The 22,949-nt window shown below is 41.3% G+C and overlaps 1 protein-coding gene across 5 annotated transcripts; it reads right to left on the reverse strand.

The window, feature by feature from the left end:
• Window positions 1-1,175: 1,175 nt before the first annotated feature.
• On the reverse strand, window positions 1,176-21,590 carry TRMT10B (tRNA methyltransferase 10B). Of its 5 annotated transcripts, none has more exons than XM_045780487.2 (9): window positions 21,521-21,590; window positions 10,636-10,833; window positions 10,098-10,206; window positions 9,377-9,501; window positions 7,703-7,855; window positions 6,488-6,566; window positions 5,781-5,848; window positions 2,250-2,373; window positions 1,176-1,670 (listed from the first exon to the last, which is right to left on the reverse strand). In XM_045780487.2, the coding sequence occupies exons 2-9, from the start codon at window positions 10,819-10,821 to the stop codon at window positions 1,516-1,518; spliced, it is 999 nt and encodes a 332-aa protein (XP_045636443.2). In that variant the 5' UTR covers window positions 10,822-10,833; window positions 21,521-21,590; the 3' UTR covers window positions 1,176-1,515. The 5 variants fall into 5 exon arrangements, with proteins under 5 accessions (XP_045636443.2, XP_045636441.2, XP_045636442.2 ...); XM_045780485.2 differs by having other exon boundaries at window positions 10,636-10,838; window positions 21,521-21,585; XM_045780486.2 differs by lacking the exon at window positions 21,521-21,590 and adding an exon at window positions 21,172-21,500.
• Between the last annotated feature and the right edge of the window lie 1,359 nt (window positions 21,591-22,949).

A 22,949-nucleotide genomic window follows, 5' to 3' on the forward strand; every position in this document is an offset into this window, starting at 1 on the left:
TAAAGTTATTTTCTGATAATAGTAAAACATGTTCACAGAAAATGTAGAATACATCAAGAAGCAAGTACACTGTAGACACAGTGTAAGTATTTTTCAAATTGGAATTACAGGATTCCACCTTATATACTACTTTGTGATGTAGTCTGTTCACTTCAAACAACATTTAATGTATTTCTTACATGATTGCTATTAAAAAATGCAAGTTATATTTCATTTTCATGTTATAGGATATTTTGGGTATGTCCAGCTTTTTGTTTTATAAATAACACTGATGAGGATCTCTGAACCCAAGTCCAAGACTACATGCCTAGGTTTTGGGAAAATGGTAGAGGTGATAGAGTTGGAGAGGAAATTCTTCCGTGCTGTTTGGGGTTTTAAGCAAAGCTTTTAGAGGTGATGATCTCGGTGAGTGTTCTGGAGGGTAGAGACCTCCCTGAGAGTATGAGTCACCCCTGAAGCCTAGCCACAGGAGGTCCCTTCTTGGATGACAGAGATTATAGAACTCATTCAATATGGTGACCAAAGAGCATTATATATTTCCAAAGATGTTTCCTGAAGCCTGGGCTGCTTTTAATAAAAAGACACTTATAATTTGTAAGGTGATCATAGCTCCTGAAGGATTAAATTCTGAAGGGGAGGGGACAGAGCAGAGAAGTAACGTTTTGGTTCTTTTGAGATCTAGATGACATTTTCTGAATTTGCTAACAGCTTAGCTTTCAAGTTCACTGACCCAAACTGGTCAGAGCAACTGAAACAACTGTATGTAACTAAGATATGAGAAAAGGGATCACTGAGATTTGTGTAATGAGAGGGTATCCAACATGCTTGTGTCAGAGGCAATGTATTTTCTGCTTATTTTTAAGTTAGACTTAATACTTTGTTTTTGTTTTTCAATTTGACCTGTCAGTTACAAGTATATATGAAAAATCTAGTTTGTACAAGGCTCAGAAGGATGTAAAGATACTCCCACCAAGTGTCTTGTTAGGAGGCTACCCTAAGGAAGAGAGAAACCCTCCACTCCCATACTCAGCAGGGGAGACAGGGTAGGAGCCACAAGTGGCAACAAAGTGCTATGGGGGCTTAAAGCAGGGCTAGGTTAGAACAGGCTGGTCCTGCAAAACATGTAAAGTGTATTCCTGAGTTGGGGAAAATCAACATGATCAGAAGAGGCTGGAGAAAGTGCTACAACTTTATGATGCCAGTTGAGTGAAAATTAAACTTTTGATACAACAATAATTATTTAATTATTTTAGCTATCTCTAAAGAATAGGTATTTCACAAATAGGTATATAAAAGATGAATTAATACATCCAAAGCCATGTAGTTGAGGGCTAATTCCTTGTTATGTAAACTTTTTACTTAGTCAACATATATCTGGGCTCTTCCTGTGAGCTAGGCACTATGGGAGATAGAAAAGAGCATAAAATGTGGTCCCTGTTATTAGTAACTTATATTCTAGTGAAGATCCAAGATGTCAAGTAAAGGCAAGTGTGTGCTCTCTTCTCTGCTTTTCAGTCAAGGCACCTCCAGCACCTTTGCCTTCTGCAGCTCCTTAGGCTGTCCATCATCCACTGAGTTCTGAAGAATGTAGCCTTTTCTGGAAGAAACTCCTTTCTTCAATGCTTCAGGCCAGTTTTGAGTCTCAAAGTACGTGGCCAGGATATCAAATACTATTAGAAGGGTAAAAAGAAAACATAGTGACCATAGTGAGGAAAAAGAACTAGTAAAGGACTAATGAGGAAAAAGGTGTTCTGGAATATTTCATTCAACAGAGCTACTCTGCACCACACATGGACCGACTTGCCCACAAGGACCTCAGCCTACATGGAGAGATAGGAGCCTGTGAACGGACAGTGAGGCCACACTGCGAGGAAAACAGTACAACGGGAACACAAAGGAGAGTCCTGACATGGCTGAGAGGGGGAAGGGAGCAGCCAAGATACCCCTGGACTGAATTCCGAAGGACAAATAAGAATTCACTGTTCAATGATGGGTTGAATACAGGGCACTTTAGGCCAAGGGAAAAATTTCCACGATCTTTAACATAGCTGGGATCTAAGAAGAAAATGAAAAATGCCTCTGAGAGGTCAGAGTATCTGTCACAAAGGGCACGCAAAAAAATCTGAGCACATCAGTCCCCGGGGGGGGGGGGGGCAGGGGCTGCTTCAAGGGCCGTTTATACTTAAACACAATGCAAAGAAGTAGCACCAGAACTAACACATGTAAAGTGTGGGCCATGTCAGCAGTACCTTGATTGATGGCCAATATCTCTGAATGATAGTTTTTCCCATTCTGGCATCTGACCATGTATTCCTGGATTGGCAAGCGGGCTGTCTTGACAGAATGTTCTCGGGCTTTCTGAAAGGTCACCTTCTGTGAATCACAGTTAAAGATTTTTCTTTTACAAATGACAAAGATATTCTCATTGTAATATGCATAATAAATTGTGAGAGACCCTATTTACCACCACTCCAATTTCCATCTGTAATCATAATTAAATGGTAAGTGTATTAAAAATCAGTGGCCTATGGTAGAATGGAAGAAACGTCAGATAATGAAGAGTATTTACTTGTTCCACGTTTGCTTGTGCAGCAAACATCTCACTTGGGAGTCATGTATCCACTAGTTTCCATTTACTACTTACAACCAAGAAGGAAATAAGAGAGGCATATTGGCAGGTACAATCTGTATCCAGAAGTTCAAGCAGTCTAATCAATCAGAGGAGAACACTCCTGACCCTAACTTGGTAAGTCACAATTCTGTATATATGGAGTTTTCAGCTTATAGCCATTCGGCAGCAGCAAATTAGAGACAAGAGAGAGGATTCAAGTCAGATACACCACAAGCAGCAAGACAGCATTGAGGTGTGAGAGCACACAGCCCAATTAAAAGGAAGGGCTCTGAAAACTTCAGAAAGGAGTCATAAGAAATCAACAAACCCCCAAAATCTGAGGCTATTTAGGATCGAAGTACAGTAACTAATATCCCTTTAAAGATGTCCTTGAGTCACAAACTGATGTTTAAATTATATTTGCTACCTTGTAAGAAGCTTTGAAAAGATCACCTACCTACTTACAATTTCAGGATTAAAGAGAAAGGTTTAGATTATTGGGATAATTAACATCCTTGGGTTTGGAAGGGGCCTCAACAGTTAACTATCCCACTTCAAATATCCATCCAATCTTTGTCTATCCTCCATGGCCTCCTTCCCAAGTGGGCTCTGTCCCTAAGTGGACAATCCCTTGTGACGGAGTTCCGTGCTTCCTGGGGAAGCCTATTCCGATTTTGACAGTATGGGTTAAATGGAAATTCTTGATAGCCAAATCTTCTGTTTTCCCTGAGCGTTCCACTCATTTGTCCTAGTTCCATCTCCCCCAGGGCCACACCAAGCAAGTAAAAGGGCTCTTCCACACGAAGGCCATTCAGGTGCGCAACAGCAGTGGTCATGCCCTGTGCACCCTTCCGGTAGTCTCAGTTCTGTCGCCTCTCCCTTGACTACAACTTAGTCTAGAGTCTCTTCATCATTCAGGCCAAACGTTTCCGAACTTGTTCGAGCTTGCTGATGTCCTTTGCTACGGTGCTATCACTGACTGCCACTAGTGTGATCTAACCAACTGGAGCCGCCTGAAGCAGGCCTCGCACCTCTGTTCTAACACTGGCCTACCTGCTGCTCAGACTCACGTGAGACACAGTTCCAGGAGAGAACTTCCAAAATGTGTTAGTGATGCAATTCAGAGAAGATAAAGGTACGGCTGCTCAAAGGACTTCTTTGAAGGATAACACTCCTTTGCATACAAGGTCTACGATTTTATTTATTTTTTGGTCTACGATTTTTTTTTAAAGCCTATTCTTTTACAAACATTTTGAACTGGAGTACAAGAATCCAAAGTTAGTAGGAGACTTGGATGCTGCCCTGAAGGAACTCACAGTCTAGTTTCTGTTCTCTGAACATTTAAAGATAAAACAATTCCCCTTGAAGATATGTGCTCAGCATATTTTCTGTGACAAAGTCAAACTCTCCAGTAACAACCAAAAAGTTCTATACCTCTGGGAAATCGTTATGCCAATTATTTCTCAATTTAAATACTGCTGGAGAGAGACAATGTGTTAAAACTGCACATCTATTGATCATACACTGCTCACTGACCCTCTAGACTTTGCCTCAAAAAAGGGGCTGTCACTCTGCTGTGGGAGATTGCATTTGGCAGTTACGTCTTTTTAATGTCTTTTAATCTGTAACAGCCTCCCTAACTATTTTAGTTTTCATTACGTTGGCTTTTCTTGAAAGTGTAGTCCAATTGTCTTGCAGAATGTCTCACATTCAGTTTCCTCATGATTAAACGTAGTTTAAACATTTTCCAGTAAGAATACTTCCCAAGTGAGATTCCATCATATCAGGAAGCACATAATGTCACTACTGGTGATTCTAAGTTTGAACATTTGGTAAGATGGTGACCTCCAGATCGCTTCACTGTAATGGTACATTTTTGCCTTTGTAATCTGTGGGATGATACTCTGAGACCATGTGAAGAGCCAGTTCCCCACAACCTTCCATTCAACCAGTTCCCTGAATCAATGGTTACCCTGGGAGTGACAAAATAACGATTTTTCAAATTCTATCATGTATTTCTCATTTAATAGCTGGCATTCTTAAGAGAATTCTACCTCCACCCCCCACCTATTTTTTAGATTATCACTACTGAGTCGTGGAACACTGACCCTTTTAGAATACGTGCAGTTAAGTATCATCTGTATTAAATATGTGTGTATATCTCATACAGATATGAAAAAAATATATAAAATACACTTATGTATATGAAAAAATATATATACATAATATATCCACAAACAAATACTTGTGTGATCACAGACTATATCAAGAAGCACACACAAGAAAACAGTGGTTGGGGCGCCTGGGTGGCTCAGTCCGTTAAGCATCTACCTTTGGCTCAGGTCATGATCCTGGGACTGAGTCCCTCAACAGGCTCCCTGCAGGGAGCCTCCTTCTCCCTCTCCCCCACCCCTGCTTATGTGCCCTCTCTCTCTTTCTCAAATAAATAAATACCTTAAAATTTATATATATATATATATATATAAAAATACAGAAAAAAAAAGAAAACAGTGGTTACCTCAAGGTGTGGGGCACTGCAGGACAAGGATGGGAGGGAGATGTATTCCTCACTGTAGTTCTTTTTATACACTTTGACTATTATATCATTATTTATTGTGTAGGCAATATGTTAATTAGTAATATAAACAATATCTCAATATGTGTATAATAGGAACATATTTCAAAAACTCCAATTATTCCAATAAAATTTCAATTCAACAAAAGAAATCTGGACAGTCCTATTGATGTTGAGATTATGGGATAAGTCCTACATCAGCAGAAAAGATGGCCTAAGAAGGAGCAAACTCCTCTCTCACAAAGAACAAAGAGCTGGTAAGAATTGTGAGTCAATGCTTCGTTGGTCAAGATCATAGTCACCCTTGCAGAACTGAAGAGAGGAGAGAAGAAAGGAGTTCAACAATGGCTATTTATGGAATTACCAAACACTCCCCATTCCAGTTCCTGACTGGACTGTCAGATCAGGGGATCGCTAACACGGATGAGGACAGGGAGCTTCACAAGTGGAAGGGCCAACCTAGGCAGGATAGGCTCCTTCTTCCTATTCTCTGAGTTTTTAGGCCTTTTGCATAAGATTATGATATGGCAGCTGCTTCTGAATGTAAGCCCCACTTTTCAAAATATAGTTGTTAGGTCTAAAATGTACATTTACCTTCTGAATGCTTTCGTCCACAAGTCCACCAAGGATGTAAACTTTGTTTAGATCAATATCTTCAAGAGCTAATGAAAAAATGAAGGCCATTGAGATCAAATTGGTTTTATAATTTCTATATCCAAAGAAAGTAAAAATAAAGAATTATTAATGATAAAAGTAGAAATTTAATGAAATAGAAAACCATAAGGTAACAGATTTGCTCATTCTCTGAAAAGACAAAGCTCTGGCATATCTAATCAAGAAAAAAAGGTAGTTGATTCAGATCAACATTAGGATTCAGAAAGGAGACAAAATTAAAATGACAGAGGAATGTGAAATAATTAGAAAAGAATACTAAGATCAACTTGATACCAATAAATTTGAAAATTCTGTGAAATAGTTAATTTTCTGGAAAAAATATGTATCTAACATTGATCCAAGAGGCCAAGGAAGGGAGCTGCCTGGGGAAACTGGGAAAGATTGCCAGGCAGCTCACAAGGCCCAGCCGAGGCTGGAGACGCTAAATTTGTACAGCTGTGCACACAGCAGCACATATGGAAAGCACAGTGATGTATCCATCCATAAGAGCTGTGCAATTAATGTTCATCCCTTTTTTTTTTTTTCTGATACACCTTGGATGGCTTTAACAAGTTCTAACACAGGGAGTAATCAAACACAGGGTGAAGAACAAAGTGCTACATGAATCCATGCAGTAAAGTACATACCGTGTTCTGAGTCAGGAGTCAGGTACACAAGGGTTTCCAGAGGAAATAAACTAAAGCAGTCTTCCTTTGTTATGTCTAGCTGAAAAATGTAAATAATCCAATATAGTGTGAACTAGGTTAAGATGCAGCCCGCACTGCAGCAACTAGTTACCAGGCATCTATTCTCTACTAGGCATGGCCCTACGTGCATCAAGGGGATACATGACTGACAATCTGTTCTCAGAAAGTGCTCAGCTGGGGAGGGCAAGTAGAAAGGACAGACATTCAACTCTACAAAATGAGACCGAGAGTAACAAGAGACCCTAACAGATGTACAGGAAGGCTGCCCCAGGACAACAGATGAGGGAGGCAATATCAGGGACGATCTTCTACTGAAGGGAATGCTGGAACTCGGTTTCTGAAAAGAGGTGAGATTGACTGATACATACAAAAGGAGGAAGCACTGAAAATGGGGAGAATCACCAAAGAAAGGCATGATGATGGGAAAGCAAGGGAACTCCATAGCCCTAAGAGTGGGTCTGTCGGGCTCACGTACAAGAATCATAAAACACACATAGAGAAGAAAAGCTGGAAATGGTGTATTATAGGACGGACTATTAAGACGGTAACAGCAACCACAACTAATTGTGCAGGACCACACAGCGTACTCTCACACTCACTGCCTCTGTGGACCTCCCTAGCAAAGTTCACACCACCCAGGCCCAGCTACATCACACAAACACACAGGACATTTTTAGTGGCACTTCTTAGGAAGTGATCTGGACTGTTGCCTGTATTACAATCACTACATTCATGAGCCCCTAGGGAAAGAGGGAAAGAGTGAGTATTCCCTAAAACTCATCTTGAATCCACATTACTTCCATAAGGATTTTCTCTTCCCCCACAACTCATGTTCCCTAATTCTGCACTACTGTGAACAACAAAGGAGTCACGGCATTTCCCCAAAACACTCGTAGAGTATATGGTCTAACATACAATACACAAGATACAAAATACAGTCTAGAGACTAGTGATATTAGTTTACCAATGTGGCGGAAGGATGAAAGTTTAGAAATATAAGAACTGATGAGAGGTTCTAAAGTTTTTTAGATTGCAATGGTGAAAATAATTCACATGTTTTTATATCAAAATATGAAAAAGTTAAAAAAAATTTACCACTGCCACACAACATATTTTTCAAAGGACACTTCAAGTAATATGTACAATGAGGCTTACCAAATAACTAGAAAATCCATCATTCATCCTCAAACACTCTTCATACAGGGGACTGTCTGTTGTGAATCCAGTGAGGTAGATCCAAAACGGCCTGTCGGCTTTTTTATTTGAACCATACAACCTTCGGATCTGTCCAGCCAGTCTACTTAGTTCCTTCAAGGAAATTAGGACAGCTTAGATAGGAAACATGCACACGCCTTCTAAATTCATTATCAACAAATGGTTACTCAGCAAGTTCACTGAGTGCTACTCTGGGAAATCTCACGAATACAGACATTTTTTATACTCATCAGATAAACTCAGCACCTTCTCCCTAACTCTAGGAGATGTACTAGGGTCAGAAGTTTTAACTTTCCTTCCTGATTCAGGGACAAACCCTAAAGAAAGGTAGTTTCACAATCTGGCCTGATTTGTTTCAGGAGAGAAAAAACACTTTGGGTTTGATTTAATCTGATATCTCAATTAATATAAACAGTAGAAAATTCTTGGTTAACCTTTTCAGAGGGCTATACTTAGAGGTTCCATGTAAGAACCCCAGATCTTCAGTCTTCCTAATTTCTCTGAAAAACATGCGAACAGCAGCACATACAACAGAGATGTTGGCAAACAGAAAAATCCATTTTGTGGTGTAAGGCCTAAAATGAAGGTCCACTACCGTGTGTTGTCTAGACATCTGGTGAAACCAGGTGGGCCCTGAAAAACCCAACTGCAAGTTCTTCTCCCAATTCTGCTCCCTTGGATAAGGTTCCCTAAACAATCCTTTCTATCAAAGGGACCAAACATAGTTCCTGCTTTCCCCAAGTAGTGGGTTTCGATTCCCTGCTAGCCCACAGAGTTATTCCCAGCAAATCAATCACATCTTCCTGCAGGAACCAAGGGGTACTCCACCCTCGTGACACTACAAAGCCTGCCTCCCACAGTCCCTGGTTGTTCATTCTATTCCTCAGTGTAACCCATATGGCCCTGCCTAGCATGCAATGTCAAGTGTGTATTCTTCAGCCATCCCTAGAACCCCAGGGTGGAATCCCTCCTTCACAAGAGGGTGAAAGGAAAACGATTGAAACACATATGTTGCCGGAAGAAGGCCCACCAGGTCACCTCCTCACAACATGCAACCAGGCAAGTATTCTTCCCGGTAGAAAACCAGATTTCATCTCTGGAGAACTGAACATGAAAGGCCCCATCTAGACTGCGGACACCATAAACAAGAGGTAACGGTGTGGGGCTCGAAACAGAAGATAAAACTTTGCAAACTAAACCAGAGGATATCTATTCTCTTCCTGATTCTTTTTTTTTTTTTTTTTTTAAGATTTTATTTATTTATTCGACAGAGACAGAGACAGCTAGCGAGAGAGGGAACACAAGCAGGGGGAGTGGGAGAGGAAGAAGCAGGCTCATAGCGGAGGAGCCTGATGTGGGGCTCGATCCCATAACACCGGGATCACGCCCTGAGCCGAAGGCAGACGCTTAACCGCTGTGCCACCCAGGCGCCCCTCTCTTCCTGATTCTTAACAACGATCTTGGAACTGAGTAGCCACGCGTACGAAACTGAACAATTTTGCTGGTTTACTACAGAATTACAGAGGCTGGACCTGGTCATGCTCTTTGTCAAAGCTGCTCCCTTCTGGACCTCCCTCACGTGAGCAGGAATTCAGAGCTTAATGGATGTCGTACCTTCTTAGACATGTGGTGGGTCATACTCAGATCAATACAGAGTCTTGGTCCTGAGTGTTTGGCTTCCAAAAGTCTCTCCTTGGTTAAGGATCTCAGAAAACGTTTGCTGTGCTGGGGGTAGATGCCTAGAGTAGAAATATCAGAAAGGAATAAAAGTGGGAAAACAGAGGAATACGTTCAGTAAGAAATCTCACCAGCCAAGTGAGTACTTTTTGCATATAAAGAGAAGCTTGAAACTCATGCCAGGCATTCACTCATTTGAGTACAGCACAGTGGTGTGGAGCGTGGGCTCTGGAACACATTCCTGGGTCTAAATCAGAGTTCAGTCCATTCATTTATTACTATATGATCCTGGGCACGTTATTCAATTTCTGAGCCTCAGTCTCTTTACCTACAAAATGGGGATAATAAAAGCACCTACTCTTTAGGGAAATACACATAAAATTCTTAGCAGTGAACCTAGCACAAAACACAGAATAAATGCTAGCTAATTTTATCATTCCTTTTACTTCTGAGCTTATAAACACATAGGTGCACTAGATAGGTGAAAGGCAGCCTTAAATTTTGCTTTCTTTGATACTCTGATTTCCAACAAAATAGAACAAACATCCAAAATGTTTGTTTTTACTTACGAACAATATTCCTATTCTCCTAGGAACATGCAGGTACCAGTCTACTAAGACATAACTATGATTACTCCAGCAATCTGATGTATTGTTACCTGAATTTTCTACACGATTGGTCTTTCTTCTTTCTTTTTCTTGCTTTCTTTTGCTCTTCTTTGCTGCAACTATCTTTTCCCAGTGTCTCTGTTTTCTTTGGACATTTTTCTTATGTTATCCAGAAAACAAAATTGAGAACTTTGTAAGCACCAAAATGGAAAACGAATATTCGAAAGTTACTTATTTTTTTAAATCAGATTTAAAGTTAGGAGAGAAAAAGGATATTACTGTAAAAAAAAAAAATAGACTGGATTATGTTCAGAGAAAGTGGAGCCCCAAGAAAGAGATACAACGTGCCCAAAATAGATTTCCTGACCCTTCTGAGGTGTATCAAGAATTCCTCTTGAACTTGATTTACTCTTCTTATAACTCAAGTGGAACTGAAACCTTACACCAGTTAGCAGGAAATCCATCCAATTTTGGAACACACCAAACTCATTCCTAGTCTTTTTGTTATGAGGCCCTACCCTTATACAAGGGGTCTCTGGGACACAGCATCACCCCAGAGCCCACGGCCGGGCAACCTGCTGCACTTACTGAGCTCCACACTGCACCACCTGTGGGCGGCGTCTCTCCCTCCCGATGCTCGCATTCCACATCGATCTGTAGAAGCTGGAAGCTTTCGGAGATGCTATCTTCGCCTGTATCCTCTAGGATGACTTCTTGCTCCTGCAGCACGCGTGAGTCTGTTTTCTTAGCACTCCCTTCCACTTTCCAGTCCATGTGCTTAGTCTTCTGTCCTTTTCACCCAGGTTAGAGAAATGATGTGAGACGTTACATTATTTCCCTTACAGAGGTATTTCCCTACGTCCAAATGTCAAATGGTGGTACTGTGTTGTTAAAGGAGTGAAAGTGTGGAAAATATTAACACTGATTTACGGAGAAAAAAGCATCTGCGTCTTCCAGAGAAATGGGTCAGCACAGAAATGTTTCAGTACTAATGAAGCTAAATCCACTTCTTGGAAGACAAACACAACTCCTGACAACTCCAAGCAATCACCAGTTACTGCTGCAGTGACACAGGTAATCGAGCCATTTGTTGTGCTCTTCAAAATGCATGCAGTAGTTGGGCAGAAATGACAAAAGCCACCTCCTCCATTACGTTTCGGTTTATATCCAAAACTATTCCTCTAGCAAACATTTACTGAGCACCTACTGTATGCACAATCCAATACTAGAAATATCCTAGGAGAGTAAGAGTTAGCCAAAAACTATGGTGAACAGTTACCCAAAATCAACCAAGAATACTTCTAGGTTGCTGGTGATGTTTCACAATTTGCTTTTCCAAACTATGTATTCCTTCTCCCAACTCAGTTAAGTATCACCGCAGCTGAAAGCCACAGTCACCATTGAGAATATTAATATCCATCAGAGGTGCTGAAGTAGGAAAATATGGAGAACCACCGCTATGGCACACTTAACCAATGCCATCATTTCAAAGTGCTGTTCAAAATCCCCAGGAAGGCTGTGAGTAAAAAATGCTCTAGTCTATAGCTAAGTGTCACAGCAAAGGACGCTGCTATGTCCACTGCTTCCAGCTGCTCCTCTGAGTCCAGTGTGCTACCACCATCTTTGGAAAAGTTTATCTCAGCAAAAGCAAATCCGTGTAATATATTCCATGCATACAAAAAAACAAAAACAACAAAACTGTTTATAATGAAAAGTAATGACCCTCACTCCAACCCTTCCCATCTCTAGTGGCAACCCATTAACCAGGTGTTTTTAGTTCATTTGGTTAATGAACGCCTTAACCTGAAATCATATGCTTTCCATTACTTCTTTTTTTTTTAATATATTTTTTAAAGATTTTATTTATTTATTTATGTGACAGAGAGACAGCCAGCGAGAGAGGGAACACAGCAGGGGAGAGGGAGAGGAAGAAGCAGGCTCCCAGCCAAGGAGCCCGATTTGGGACTCGATCCCGGAACGCCAGGATCACGCCCTGAGCCGAAGGCAGACGCTTAACGACTGCGCTACCCAGGCGCCCCGCTTTCCATTACTTCTTGAATCAACTTTGAATTTTATCAACTCCCTATGAAACACTAGAATTCAAATCACCTCTTATTTTTTATTTTTCTATTAATTACACTGACCTTTAAAATGTTCTCGAGGTATAATTTACATATAGTAAAATGCAAAGATTTTAAGGGTATAGCTCAGTAATGTGTGTGAGGGGAAAATAGACCAGTCGAATGAATTTTTGACAAAAGCATAGGGCCTATGTTACTCACCCTCATCAAGATATGGAACATTTCCATCACTCTAGAAGTTCCTTGCCTTCTGCACTTTCCAAGTCAATCTCCGTCCCATTCCCACAACCAGCCAAAAGCAACCATTGTTTTTTCTATAGCCATTGATTAACTGTGCCTATTATAAAACATCATATAAATGGATTCAACCAGTGATGTTGACATTTCCCCCTCAACGTTTTGAGACTCACACATGTTGCTTCGTGTATTAGTAAGCTTATTTCTTTTAATTGCTGAGCAGAATTCCATTGTATGACTGTATCACCATGTTTATTCTCCTGTTGATGAATACTGGAGATTTTTATTTTTCCAATTTGGGACTATTATGAATAAAGCTGCTACGAACATTCTCTTACAAGTGTTTTTCTGGACGTATGTTCTCATATCTGTTGGCTAAGTACCTAACAGTAGAGTTGATGGGGCATTGGATGGTTGCCTACTTAATTCATAGAAGACTGCCATCAGTTTCCCAAAGTAACTACCATTTCACAGTGCGGTCAGCAATGAAGGAGACTTCCAGATGCTCTGCATCATCACCAACATTTGCTGTTGTTAGAGTTCTTAGTCATTCTTGTGTAGTGGAACCTAGTTGTGTTTTAATTTGCATTTTTTGATTGTTCATGGTTTTGAGCACTTTTTCAGGCAATTTATTGGTCATTCGTAATATATCTTTGTAAGATTTCTGACCAAGTCTTTTGCTCATCTTTAAATTATCTTTTTATTTATTACTAAGCTGTGGAAGTTTAGCATATTTCTAGATACAACTCCTTTTTCAGACATGTGTACTGAGAATATTTTCTCCCAGTCTGTGGCCTGCCTATTCATTTTCTTAACATTGCTTTTTGTTGAGCAGAAATTTTAAATTTTAATTGTCTAATTTATCATTCTTTTCTTTTATAGTTAATGCTTTCTGTGTCCTCTAAGAAATCTTTGCCTACCCTAACAGCACAGAGATAGTCTGTGTTCCTCTCTAGAAGCTTTATAATTTTGGCCTATAATCCACCTCACACTCATTTCTCTCAAGGATAACAGTCTTGTCCTGCCTATTGTCCAATACCTGAAAACAGTTTCTTTGTACAATCCAATTTTACAGCTTTGTTTTTTTTTAATCCTAGGAACGTAAGTCCAATACCCATACCTCTGTCATGACAATTATCAGAAGACATCTTTACTATGTTTAAGAATATCTTTAGGGGCCCCCAACAGGGGAGCAGCAAGAAACACAAGACAACTCTTAACCAGAATAAAGAGACATATAAATAAAAATACATTAATAGTAGGGGACCTCAACACTCCACTATCAGAAATAGACAGAACACCCTGGCAAAAACTAAGCAAAGAATCAAAGGCTTTGAATGCCATACTCGACAAGTTGGACCTCATAGATATATATAGAACACTACACCCCAGAACCAAAGAATACTCATTCTATTCTAATGCCCAAGGAACATTCTCAAGAATAGACCATGTTCTGGGACACAAAACAGGTCTCAACCAATACCAAAAGACTGAAATTATCCCCTGCATATTCTCAGACCACAACGCTCTGAAATTGGAACTCAACCAAAAGGAAAAATTTGGAAGAAACTCAAACACTTGGAGACTAAGAACTATCCTGCTCAGGAATGACTCGATAAACCAGGAAATCAAAAATCAAATTAAACAATTTATGGAGACCAATGAGAATGAAAATACAACAGTCCAAAACTTATGGGATACTGCAAAGGCAGTCCTAAGGGGGAAATACATAGCCATCCAAGCCTCACTCAAAAGAATAGAAAAATCTAAAATGCAGTTTTTATATTCTTACCTCAAGAAGCTGGAACAGCAACAGAGGGACAGGCCTAATCCACGCACGAGGAAGCAGTTGACCAAAATTAGAGCTGAAATCAATCAAGCAGAAACCAGAAGTACAGTAGAGCAGATCAACAGGACTAGAAGCTGGTTCTTTGAGAGAATCAATAAAATTGACAGACCACTGGCAACACTTATCCAAAAGAAAAGAGAAAGGACCCAGATTATTAAAATTATGAATGAAAAAGGAGAGGTCACAACGAACACCATTGAAATTGGAAGGATTATTAGAAATTTTTATCAACAGCTATATGCCAATAAACTAAGCAATCTGGAAGAGATGGAATCCTTCCTGGAAACCTATAAACTACCAAGATTGAAACAGGAAGAAACTGATTTCTTAAACAGGCCAATTAATTATGAAGAAATTGAGTCAGTGATAAACAACCTTCCAAATAACAAAACTCCAGGCCCGGACGGTTTTCCTGGGGAATTCTACCAAACATTCAAAGAAGAAATACCTATTCTCCTAAAGCTATTTCAAAAAATAGAAACAGAAGGAAAGTTACCAAACTCATTCTATGAGGCCAATATTACCTTGATCCCCAAACCAGGCAAAGACCCCCTCAAAAAGGAGAATTACAGACTGATTTCCCTAATGAATATGGACGCCAAAATCCTCAACAAGATACTTGCTAATAGAATCCAACAGTACATTAAAAGGATTATCCATCACGATCAAGTGGGATTCATACCTGGGATGCAAGCGTGGTTCAATATTCACAAATCAATCAGCGTGATACATCATATCAACAAGAAAAGACTCAGGAACCATATGATCCTCTCAATCGATGCCGAAAAAGCATTTGACAAAATACAGCATCCTTTCCTGATTAAAACCCTTCAGAGTGTAGGAATAGAAGGTACATTTCTCAATCTCATAAAAGCCATCTATGAAAAGCCTACTGCAAATATTATTCTCAATGGGGAAAAGCTGGAAGCCTTTCTTTCCCTTAAGATCAGGAACTCAACAAGGATGCCCACTGTCGCCACTATTATTCAACATAGTACTAGAAGTCCTTGCAACAGCAATCAGACGACAAAAAGGGATCAAAGGTATTCAAACTGGCAAAGAAGAAGTCAAAATGTCTCTCTTCGCAGATGACATGATACTCTATATGGAAAACCCAAAAGAAGCCACTCCCAAACTATTAGAAGTTATAGAGCAATTCAGTAACATGGCGGGATACAAAATCAATGCTCAGAAATCAGTTGCATTTCTATACACAAATAACGAGACCGAAGAAAGAGAAATTAGGGAATCCATCCCATTTACAATAGCACCAAAAACCATACGTTACCTTGGAATTAACTTAACCAGAGACGTAAAGGACCTATATTCTAGAAACTATAAATCACTCTTGAAAGACATTGAGGAAGACATAAAAAGATGGAAAGATATTCCATGCTCATGGATCGGAAGAATTAACATAGTTAAAATGTCCGTGCTACCCAGAGCAATCTACACTTTCAATGCTATCCCGATCAAAATACCGAGGACATTTTTCAAAGAACTGGAACAAATAGTCCTTAAATTTGTATGGAAACAGAAAAGGCCCCGAATCTCCAAGGAACTGTTGAAAAGGAAAAACAAAGCTGGGGGCATCACAATGCCAGATTTCGAGCTGTACTACAAAGCTGTGATCACAAAGACAGCATGGTACTGGTACAAAAACAGACACATAGACCAATGGAACAGAATAGAGAGCCCAGAAATGGACCCTCGGCTCTTTGGGCAACTAATCTTTGATAAAGCAGGAAAAAACATCCGGTGGGAAAAAGACAGTCTCTTCAATAAATGGTGCTGGGAAAATTGGACAGCTACATGCAAAAGAATGAAACTTGACCACTATCTCACACCATACACAAAAATAAACTCCAAATGGATGAAAGACCTCGATGTGAAACAGGAATCCATCAAAATTCTAGAGGAGAACATCGGCAGCAACCTCTACGACATCGGCCAAAGCAACCTTTTTCATGATACATCCCCAAAGGCAAGAGAAACAAAAGATAAAATGAATTTATGGGACTTCATCAAGATTAAAAGTTTCTGCACAGCCAAGGAAACAGTCAGAAAAACTAAGAGGCAGCCCACGGAATGGGAGAATATATTTGCAAATGACACTACAGATAAAGGACTGGTATCCAAGATCTACAAAGAACTTCTCAAACTCAATACACGAGAAACAAATAAACAAATCAAAAAATGGGCAGAAGATATGAACAGACACTTTTCCAATGAAGACATACAAATGGCTAACAGACACATGAAAAAATGTTCAAAATCATTAGCCATCAAGGAAATTCAAATCAAAACCACACTGAGATACCACGTTACACCAGTTAGAATGGCAAAAATAGACAAGGCAAGAAACAATTGTTGGAGAAGATGTGGAGAAAGGGGATCCCTCCTACATTGTTGGTGGGAATGCAAGTTGGTACAGCCACTCTGGAAAACAGTGTGGAGGTCCCTTAAAAAGTTAAAAATTGAGCTACCCTATGATCCAGCCATTGCACTACTGGGTGTTTACCCCAAAGATACAGACGTAGTAAAGAGAAGGGCCATATGCACCCCAATGTTCATAGCAGCAATGTCCACAATAGCTAAATCATGGAAGGAGCCGAGATGCCCTTCAACAGATGACTGGATTAAGAAGTTGTGGTCCTGGGGCACCTGGGTGGCACAGCGGTTAAGCATCTGCCTTCGGCTCAGGGCGTGTTCCCAGCGTTATGGGATCGAGCCCCGCATCAGGCTCCTCCGCTATGAGCCTGCTTCTTCCTCTCCCACTCCCCCTGCTTGTGTTCCCTCTCTCGCTGGCTGTCTCTATCTGTGGAAAGAAAGAAAAGAAAAGAAAAGAAAAGAAAAGAAAAGAAAAGAAAAGAAAAGAAAAGAAAAGAAAAGAAAAGAAAAGAAAAGAAAAGAAAAGAAGGAAAGAAAGAAAGAAAGAAAGAAAGAAAGAAAGAAAGAAAGAAAGAAAGAAAGAAAGAAGGAAAGAAAGAAAGAAAGAAGTTGTGGTCCATATTATACAATGGAATATTACTCAGCTATCAGAACGAGTTCTCAACATTTGTTACAACATGGACGGCACTGGAGGAGATAATGCTAAGTGAAATAAGTCAAGCAGAGAAAGACAACTACCATATGATTTCTCTCATCTATGGAACATAAGAACTAGGATGATCGGTAGGGGAAGAAAGGGATAAAGAAAGGGGGGTAATCAGAAGGGGGAATGAAACATGAGAGACTACGGACTATGAGAAACAAACTGAGGGCCTCAGAGGGGAGGGGGGTGGGGGAATGGGATAGACCGGTGATGGGTAGTAAGGAGGGCACGTATTGCATGGTGCACTGGGTGTTATACACAACTAATGAATCATTGAGCCTTACATCGGAAACCAGGGATGTACTGTATGGTGACTAACATAATATAATAAAAAATCATTAAAAAAAAAAAAGAATATCTTTAGGGGCGCCTGGGTGGCACAGCGGTTAAGCGTCTGCCTTCGGCTCAGGGCGTGATCCCGGCGTTCCGGGATCGAGCCCCACATCAGGCTCCTCTGCTATGAGCCTGCTTCTTCCTCTCCCACTCCCTCTGCTTGTGTTCCCTCTCTCGCTGGCTGTCTCTCTCTGTCAAATAAATAAATAAAATCTTTAAAAAAAAAAGAATATCTTTAAACTTCTACTTCTTATTCAACAATCTCAAGGTTAGGCTCTCAACATAAACACCCTTTTCTTTCCCCCCATATCTCTTCTTCCTTCAATGTTCCAATTTTGGTAAGCTGAAGCTTTAATTTTAGATGTTCAAGACAGATTCTACCTTGTGTTACCAAAATTGATCCTTTTGGGCTTTGTCTACCCCCTTGGTCATTTCTAAAATTTGTAAACCAATAAACTGCATTTATATTAACTGTATAAATATTACCCACTCCAGAGCCAAGTAGTGTCCGAAGATTATTTTTTGTTCTCTAATGTGTTTTTTTTTATTTATTTTATTTGAGAGAGAGCGAGCGAGCATGCACACACACATGCTTGCAAGGGGAGGGGCAGAGAGAGAGGGAGAGAATCTCCACTGAGCATGGAACTCAATCTCAGGACCCTGAGATCATGACCTGAGCCTAAACCAAGAGTCGGATGCTTAACCGACAGCCACCCAGGCGCCCCTGTTCTCTAATGTTTTGACCGATGTTCCTGTTCCTAGCAAACATTTTTAGTGTTGAGCTCATACTGTTTTCTTGTACTCCATCAAACACTCAAAATCAGGCCAAATTTTAGTTTTGTTTCTCATTTAGACATGACAGGTTGTTGTAGTGGAAACAGCAGTCTTAGGATTTAGCCATGCTTTTCAGCTTCCTACCTGTGAGTAGTGGGATAAGAGCCTAAACTGTTAACTCTTGGTCACAGATTCTATGAGATGAGATAATACTACATCCCAGGACTGTTGAAAGAAGTAGACATATTTCATTTAACTACTCATGACATACAGGTTGTTTAAACCCCTCCAGTGTTGTTTTTTAAATTTTTCTAAAAAGGTAAGCTTCTGAGCAGTTTTAGGTATTTATCACACATCATGTGAACAACATATCACCACTAGATATATTCCTGAAGATGGCCAAGTAAATTACATTCTAGATTGTCAAAGTTAAAGATTAGAAATTTGGTTCATTTTCTTATATAAGCTAAAGTTTACTTTCGCTCAGAAATCCTTTCTTTAATACTCAGTACAAATTTTAATATATTTATTTATACAATTCACTGTGTCACTATGAATTTATGGCATACACAAACTTCAGTAGTATATAGTATTTCTAGAGAAATGAGGAAAATATCAAGTTATTCTTAGACATTTCAGAAGTGCTGCATTGTTCACATATGAACAGTGATGTTGATTATAAATACCTTTTTTTAAGAAAATACAGCCAGACCTGTTATGCCCATTCCTTTAGATGACTGCACAAATCTTACTGTGCCTTTTTTCTACTTTTTTCTACATTTAGGCATTCAAAAAAAGAGAAAGTAAAAACTTTAAGATAAACTGGTCCAATACCTAACCACCTCATTTTATTAGGGTAAAGAAAACGGATCAATTTGTTAAATGAATGCCAGTTTGTTAACAGCCACGTGCTTTCCCTCCCCTGAACTCCACAGCATTTTGTATTGTTTGTCCATTCATTCAGTCAATAAATACTCATTGAGCTCCTCCTCTTTGTCAGACCCTTTTGGGGGAATGACTGGGAGGCAATGAATGTAGATGTCTCATTGGAGAAGTGTGGCTCAGAAGGAGAAAAGAGAGGTAGGGTTGGAGTAGCTGGAGGGGCTGCAGAGTTTTCCACTGTTGTTTAGAACACCCGAAGGTCTGTGCTCCTGTTTTCTCTCCTACCAAACTGAATTCCTTTGAGGAGGGACTGTGTACTTACATTTACATAAACATTGTAACAGCTCACAATGTACCACCTTGCAAAGAGCAGTGTTTGAATAAATATTTGTCGAACTAAACTGAACTTTATCACTACTGCCCCCGTTCCCTTCTTCCTATTCCCCTCCTTGTATCTCAGATCTCTCCAAGTTCCCATAATCTCTGAGGATGTTTTTCAGGAACCTGGGATATAGCAATATTGAAAATCAAATGAAGGCAATTCCAACCACTACCATAAGAGTCTACAATATAGCAGATTGGGCAGGGACCACATCTTTTTCATCTTTGTATCATTAGTGGCCAGCACAAGGGTCTGCAAAAAATGCAAGCTCAGTAAATATTGAATTAGAAGCTTGCCACCCATTGATCCTCAGAAAGCAACTGTGAAATTAGGCATCACAGAAAAACAAATATTTTTAATCTGTGTGAGATGTTATCTATGCCCAGATTTAGCATTTCATTTCTTCATTAAAAAGTGTTTTCTGGGGGCGCCTGGATGGCTCCATCGGTTGAGGGGCTGACTCTTGATTTCAGCTCAGGTCATGATCTTAAGGTCTTGGGACTGAGCCCCATGTCAGGTTCGGAGTAGGCTTGGGATTCTCTCCCTCTGCCTCTTCCCCCTGCTTGTGTGTGTGTGTGTGTGTGTGTGTGTGTGCGTGTGTGCGTGTGTGTGTGTGTGTGTGTGTGTACGCTCCCTCTCTCTCTCTCTCAAACAGATAAATAAATCTTAAAAAAACAAAAAAAAAATGTTTTCTAAGCCTCCATTACAGGCCCAGTACTGAATACTGGGGTTATTAAATTAATTACTAATCATATAACAAACAGTTACTTAAGCACCCAACATAATAGTACATGCTGAGAATTTGAGACTGATGTCCATTCTGCCTTCACAGGGACCCAATTATCTGACTCAGCCTGGCATGATAGCTGGTCTGCCTGTTTCCCCACTACATTATAAGCCCTTCCAGGGAAGAGACGATAAAGAATTCAGATGCACACCCCCAGTACCCAGTACCGAGCCTTGCAGAATAAAAGTATCTTAAATGTTTGATAATTATGTTACCCTTCTGCTCAGAACAATGCCATATTCTCCATTTCACTTATAGCACATAACTGAAATCCTTACAATGGCCTATACTGATCATTAAGGTCTCCCTCCCCCATCAAGTGTCCTCTGCACTTTCTGGTCTACTTGCTGCTCCTAACATACCAAGGATATTCCCACCACGGGGCCTTGGCCCTTGCTGTCATTACTACCTCCAGTGTTCTTTCCCTAGATAATTATATGACTACCTGTCTCATTCTATTCTGATTTTCACTATCCAACAGGGCACATGTTTTACTTACTTTTATCTGAACTTCCCCATTCCTACATTCCACCTGCTTAAATGCAGGTGTTCTGTCTGCTCTGTCCACTACCCTATATGTCTAGAAAAGGGCTTGGTACATAACAGACGCTCAATAAATACTTGCGGATTTAATAAATTCTCCACCCACCCACCCCCACCTCTGAGTTGACAGAGGCCTCAGATGTTTTCTAACCCAAGTCCCACCTGATGAGCATATCCCTGGGCGCTAAGTGATGGGCCAGTCACTGCTTGCACGCTTCTCTCATTTTCTAAAATTTTGTCCACCGAAGTTGGCTCCAGTCCTCTGGCACCTTCAGCACTAGAACACCCAGACCCCAGGCCCGAAAGTACCCCGCCTGTGGGCCCCGCCTGGCCCACAGGCTGCTAGCGTGAGGGGAGGCAGCAAGGGAAACCACCAAGAAGGTGGAGGACACGAGGCCACACGACGACTGAGGGCCGCTTCCCGCCGTCTGCCCCGCCCCCGAACGAGGCCGCAGTCCCAAGCCAGACCCCTCCAGCACCACGCCGGACCCACAACTAGCCCCGGGCGTACCTGAACCCCTCAACTCACGCAGCCTCGGCGGCGCACATCGGGCCCCGCCTCCGGCACCACTTCCAGTTCCTGCCCCCTCCCCGAATGGCATTCTGGGAGTTGTAGTTCTCAGCCTGGCGGCTCGGCAAGCAGGGGCCAGTGGGAGGCTTTGCCTTCCACCCACGTTGGCACGACGGAGTCGCGTACCGCCCAGGTATTGCTTCGCCTGTCTAAGCCTGTTTCCCCGGCTGTGAGATGGGAATTACGATCCCAGCCGCTTGCCGACCTCTCGGGGTTGTGGCAGGTAACCGGGCACTTTGATGGCTGTCGAGGGACATTGCGAAACTGGGCTGAAACCGGTCTTGAACCACCCTTCATCTCACAGCCTGGGTGCCTTGCCCTCCCCTGGGCTCCCCTACATGCAGCAGAGCCCACGAGCGGACATAGCCTTCCCTGAGCACACAGCTGCCCTCACCACCACCTGGCTGTCCAGGCAGACAACAGGGATATCCAGGCTTGGACCCTTCACGAAGGAGTCTAGCCTCTGACCATTCTCCCTTATCCAGTTCACCTTACAGATCCATGGAGAAAGCGAGGCTCAGAGACCTGAAGAGACTTGTCCAAGCTTTGGCCTGATAAAAACTATCAGCCACTCTTCATTCTTCCCTTTATTTCTGCAATCCTAGGGGTCTCACCCTTTCTGAGAGACCCTAGCATCAATGAGCCGGAAATATTTCCTGCCCAAGAAACCACAACCCTGTTGGATCCCCCCTTGTCCCCACACTGTATCCCTCTCTGGACTCTTCTTTCCACAGCTCCTGTAGCACCCCCACCCTGTCCCTAATCCTTCAGTCCATCCTTTACCTGCTACTGGAGCGATTTTTAAATGCTTAAAGTAAACAGTCTTTATCTCCCAGAAGGCTTTCCCTAAAACCCAGCTCTAACCTCTAGCTCAGAAGCTGGTCGTGGCTTCCCACTCAGCAGGGCTTGCAAAGTGGTTCAAACGGTCTTCAGTGGTTCCCACCACACCTACCAGTCCCTGTACTTTGCACTCAGCCAAACTGGGTAACTTTTCTCTCTCCCAGCCACTGCTCTTGTGTCACTTCACCTTTGAATGAGCTCATGTCCATCCCCACAGAGAAGGCCTTGGAACTGGTCTCACTTGCTTCTCCCACCCCTCCCACCCTTCACCCTCACCCCCAACTCCCACCATGCAGCTGACATCCGTTTGCCAGATGATTATGTGTCTCCCCTATTCCAAACCCTAGTGGCTTCCCATTGTATTTGGATATAAAGTCTAACCTTCCCAAGGCCTTCCTGGCTTGGTTCTTGGCTGCCCCACCAACCTCATCTATCACTCTTCCTCTGGCTTGCTGTGTTCCAGTCACACCTGTCTTCTTGAAATGCTTCAAATATACCAAAGACCTTTGCAGATATTTTTCCCTTTCCC

Source organism: Ursus americanus, chromosome 18, assembly GCF_024610735.1.
Source record: "Ursus americanus isolate L20-20 chromosome 18, mUrsAme1.1.p, whole genome shotgun sequence".
In the NCBI taxonomy this organism is placed as follows: domain Eukaryota; kingdom Metazoa; phylum Chordata; class Mammalia; order Carnivora; family Ursidae; genus Ursus; species Ursus americanus.

Coding starts and splice junctions, on each gene's coding strand:
- TRMT10B (XM_045780487.2), bottom strand. CDS start 10,821: ATGGACTGGAAAGTGGAAGGGAGTGCTAAGAAAACAGACTCACGCGTG. Junction 10,207..10,635: donor GTGGTGCAGTGTGGAGCTCA/GTAAGTGCAGCA, acceptor GGATAACATAAG/AAAAATGTCCAAAGAAAACA. Junction 1,671..2,249: donor GATATTGGCCATCAATCAAG/GTACTGCTGACA, acceptor CCCTTCTAATAG/TATTTGATATCCTGGCCACG.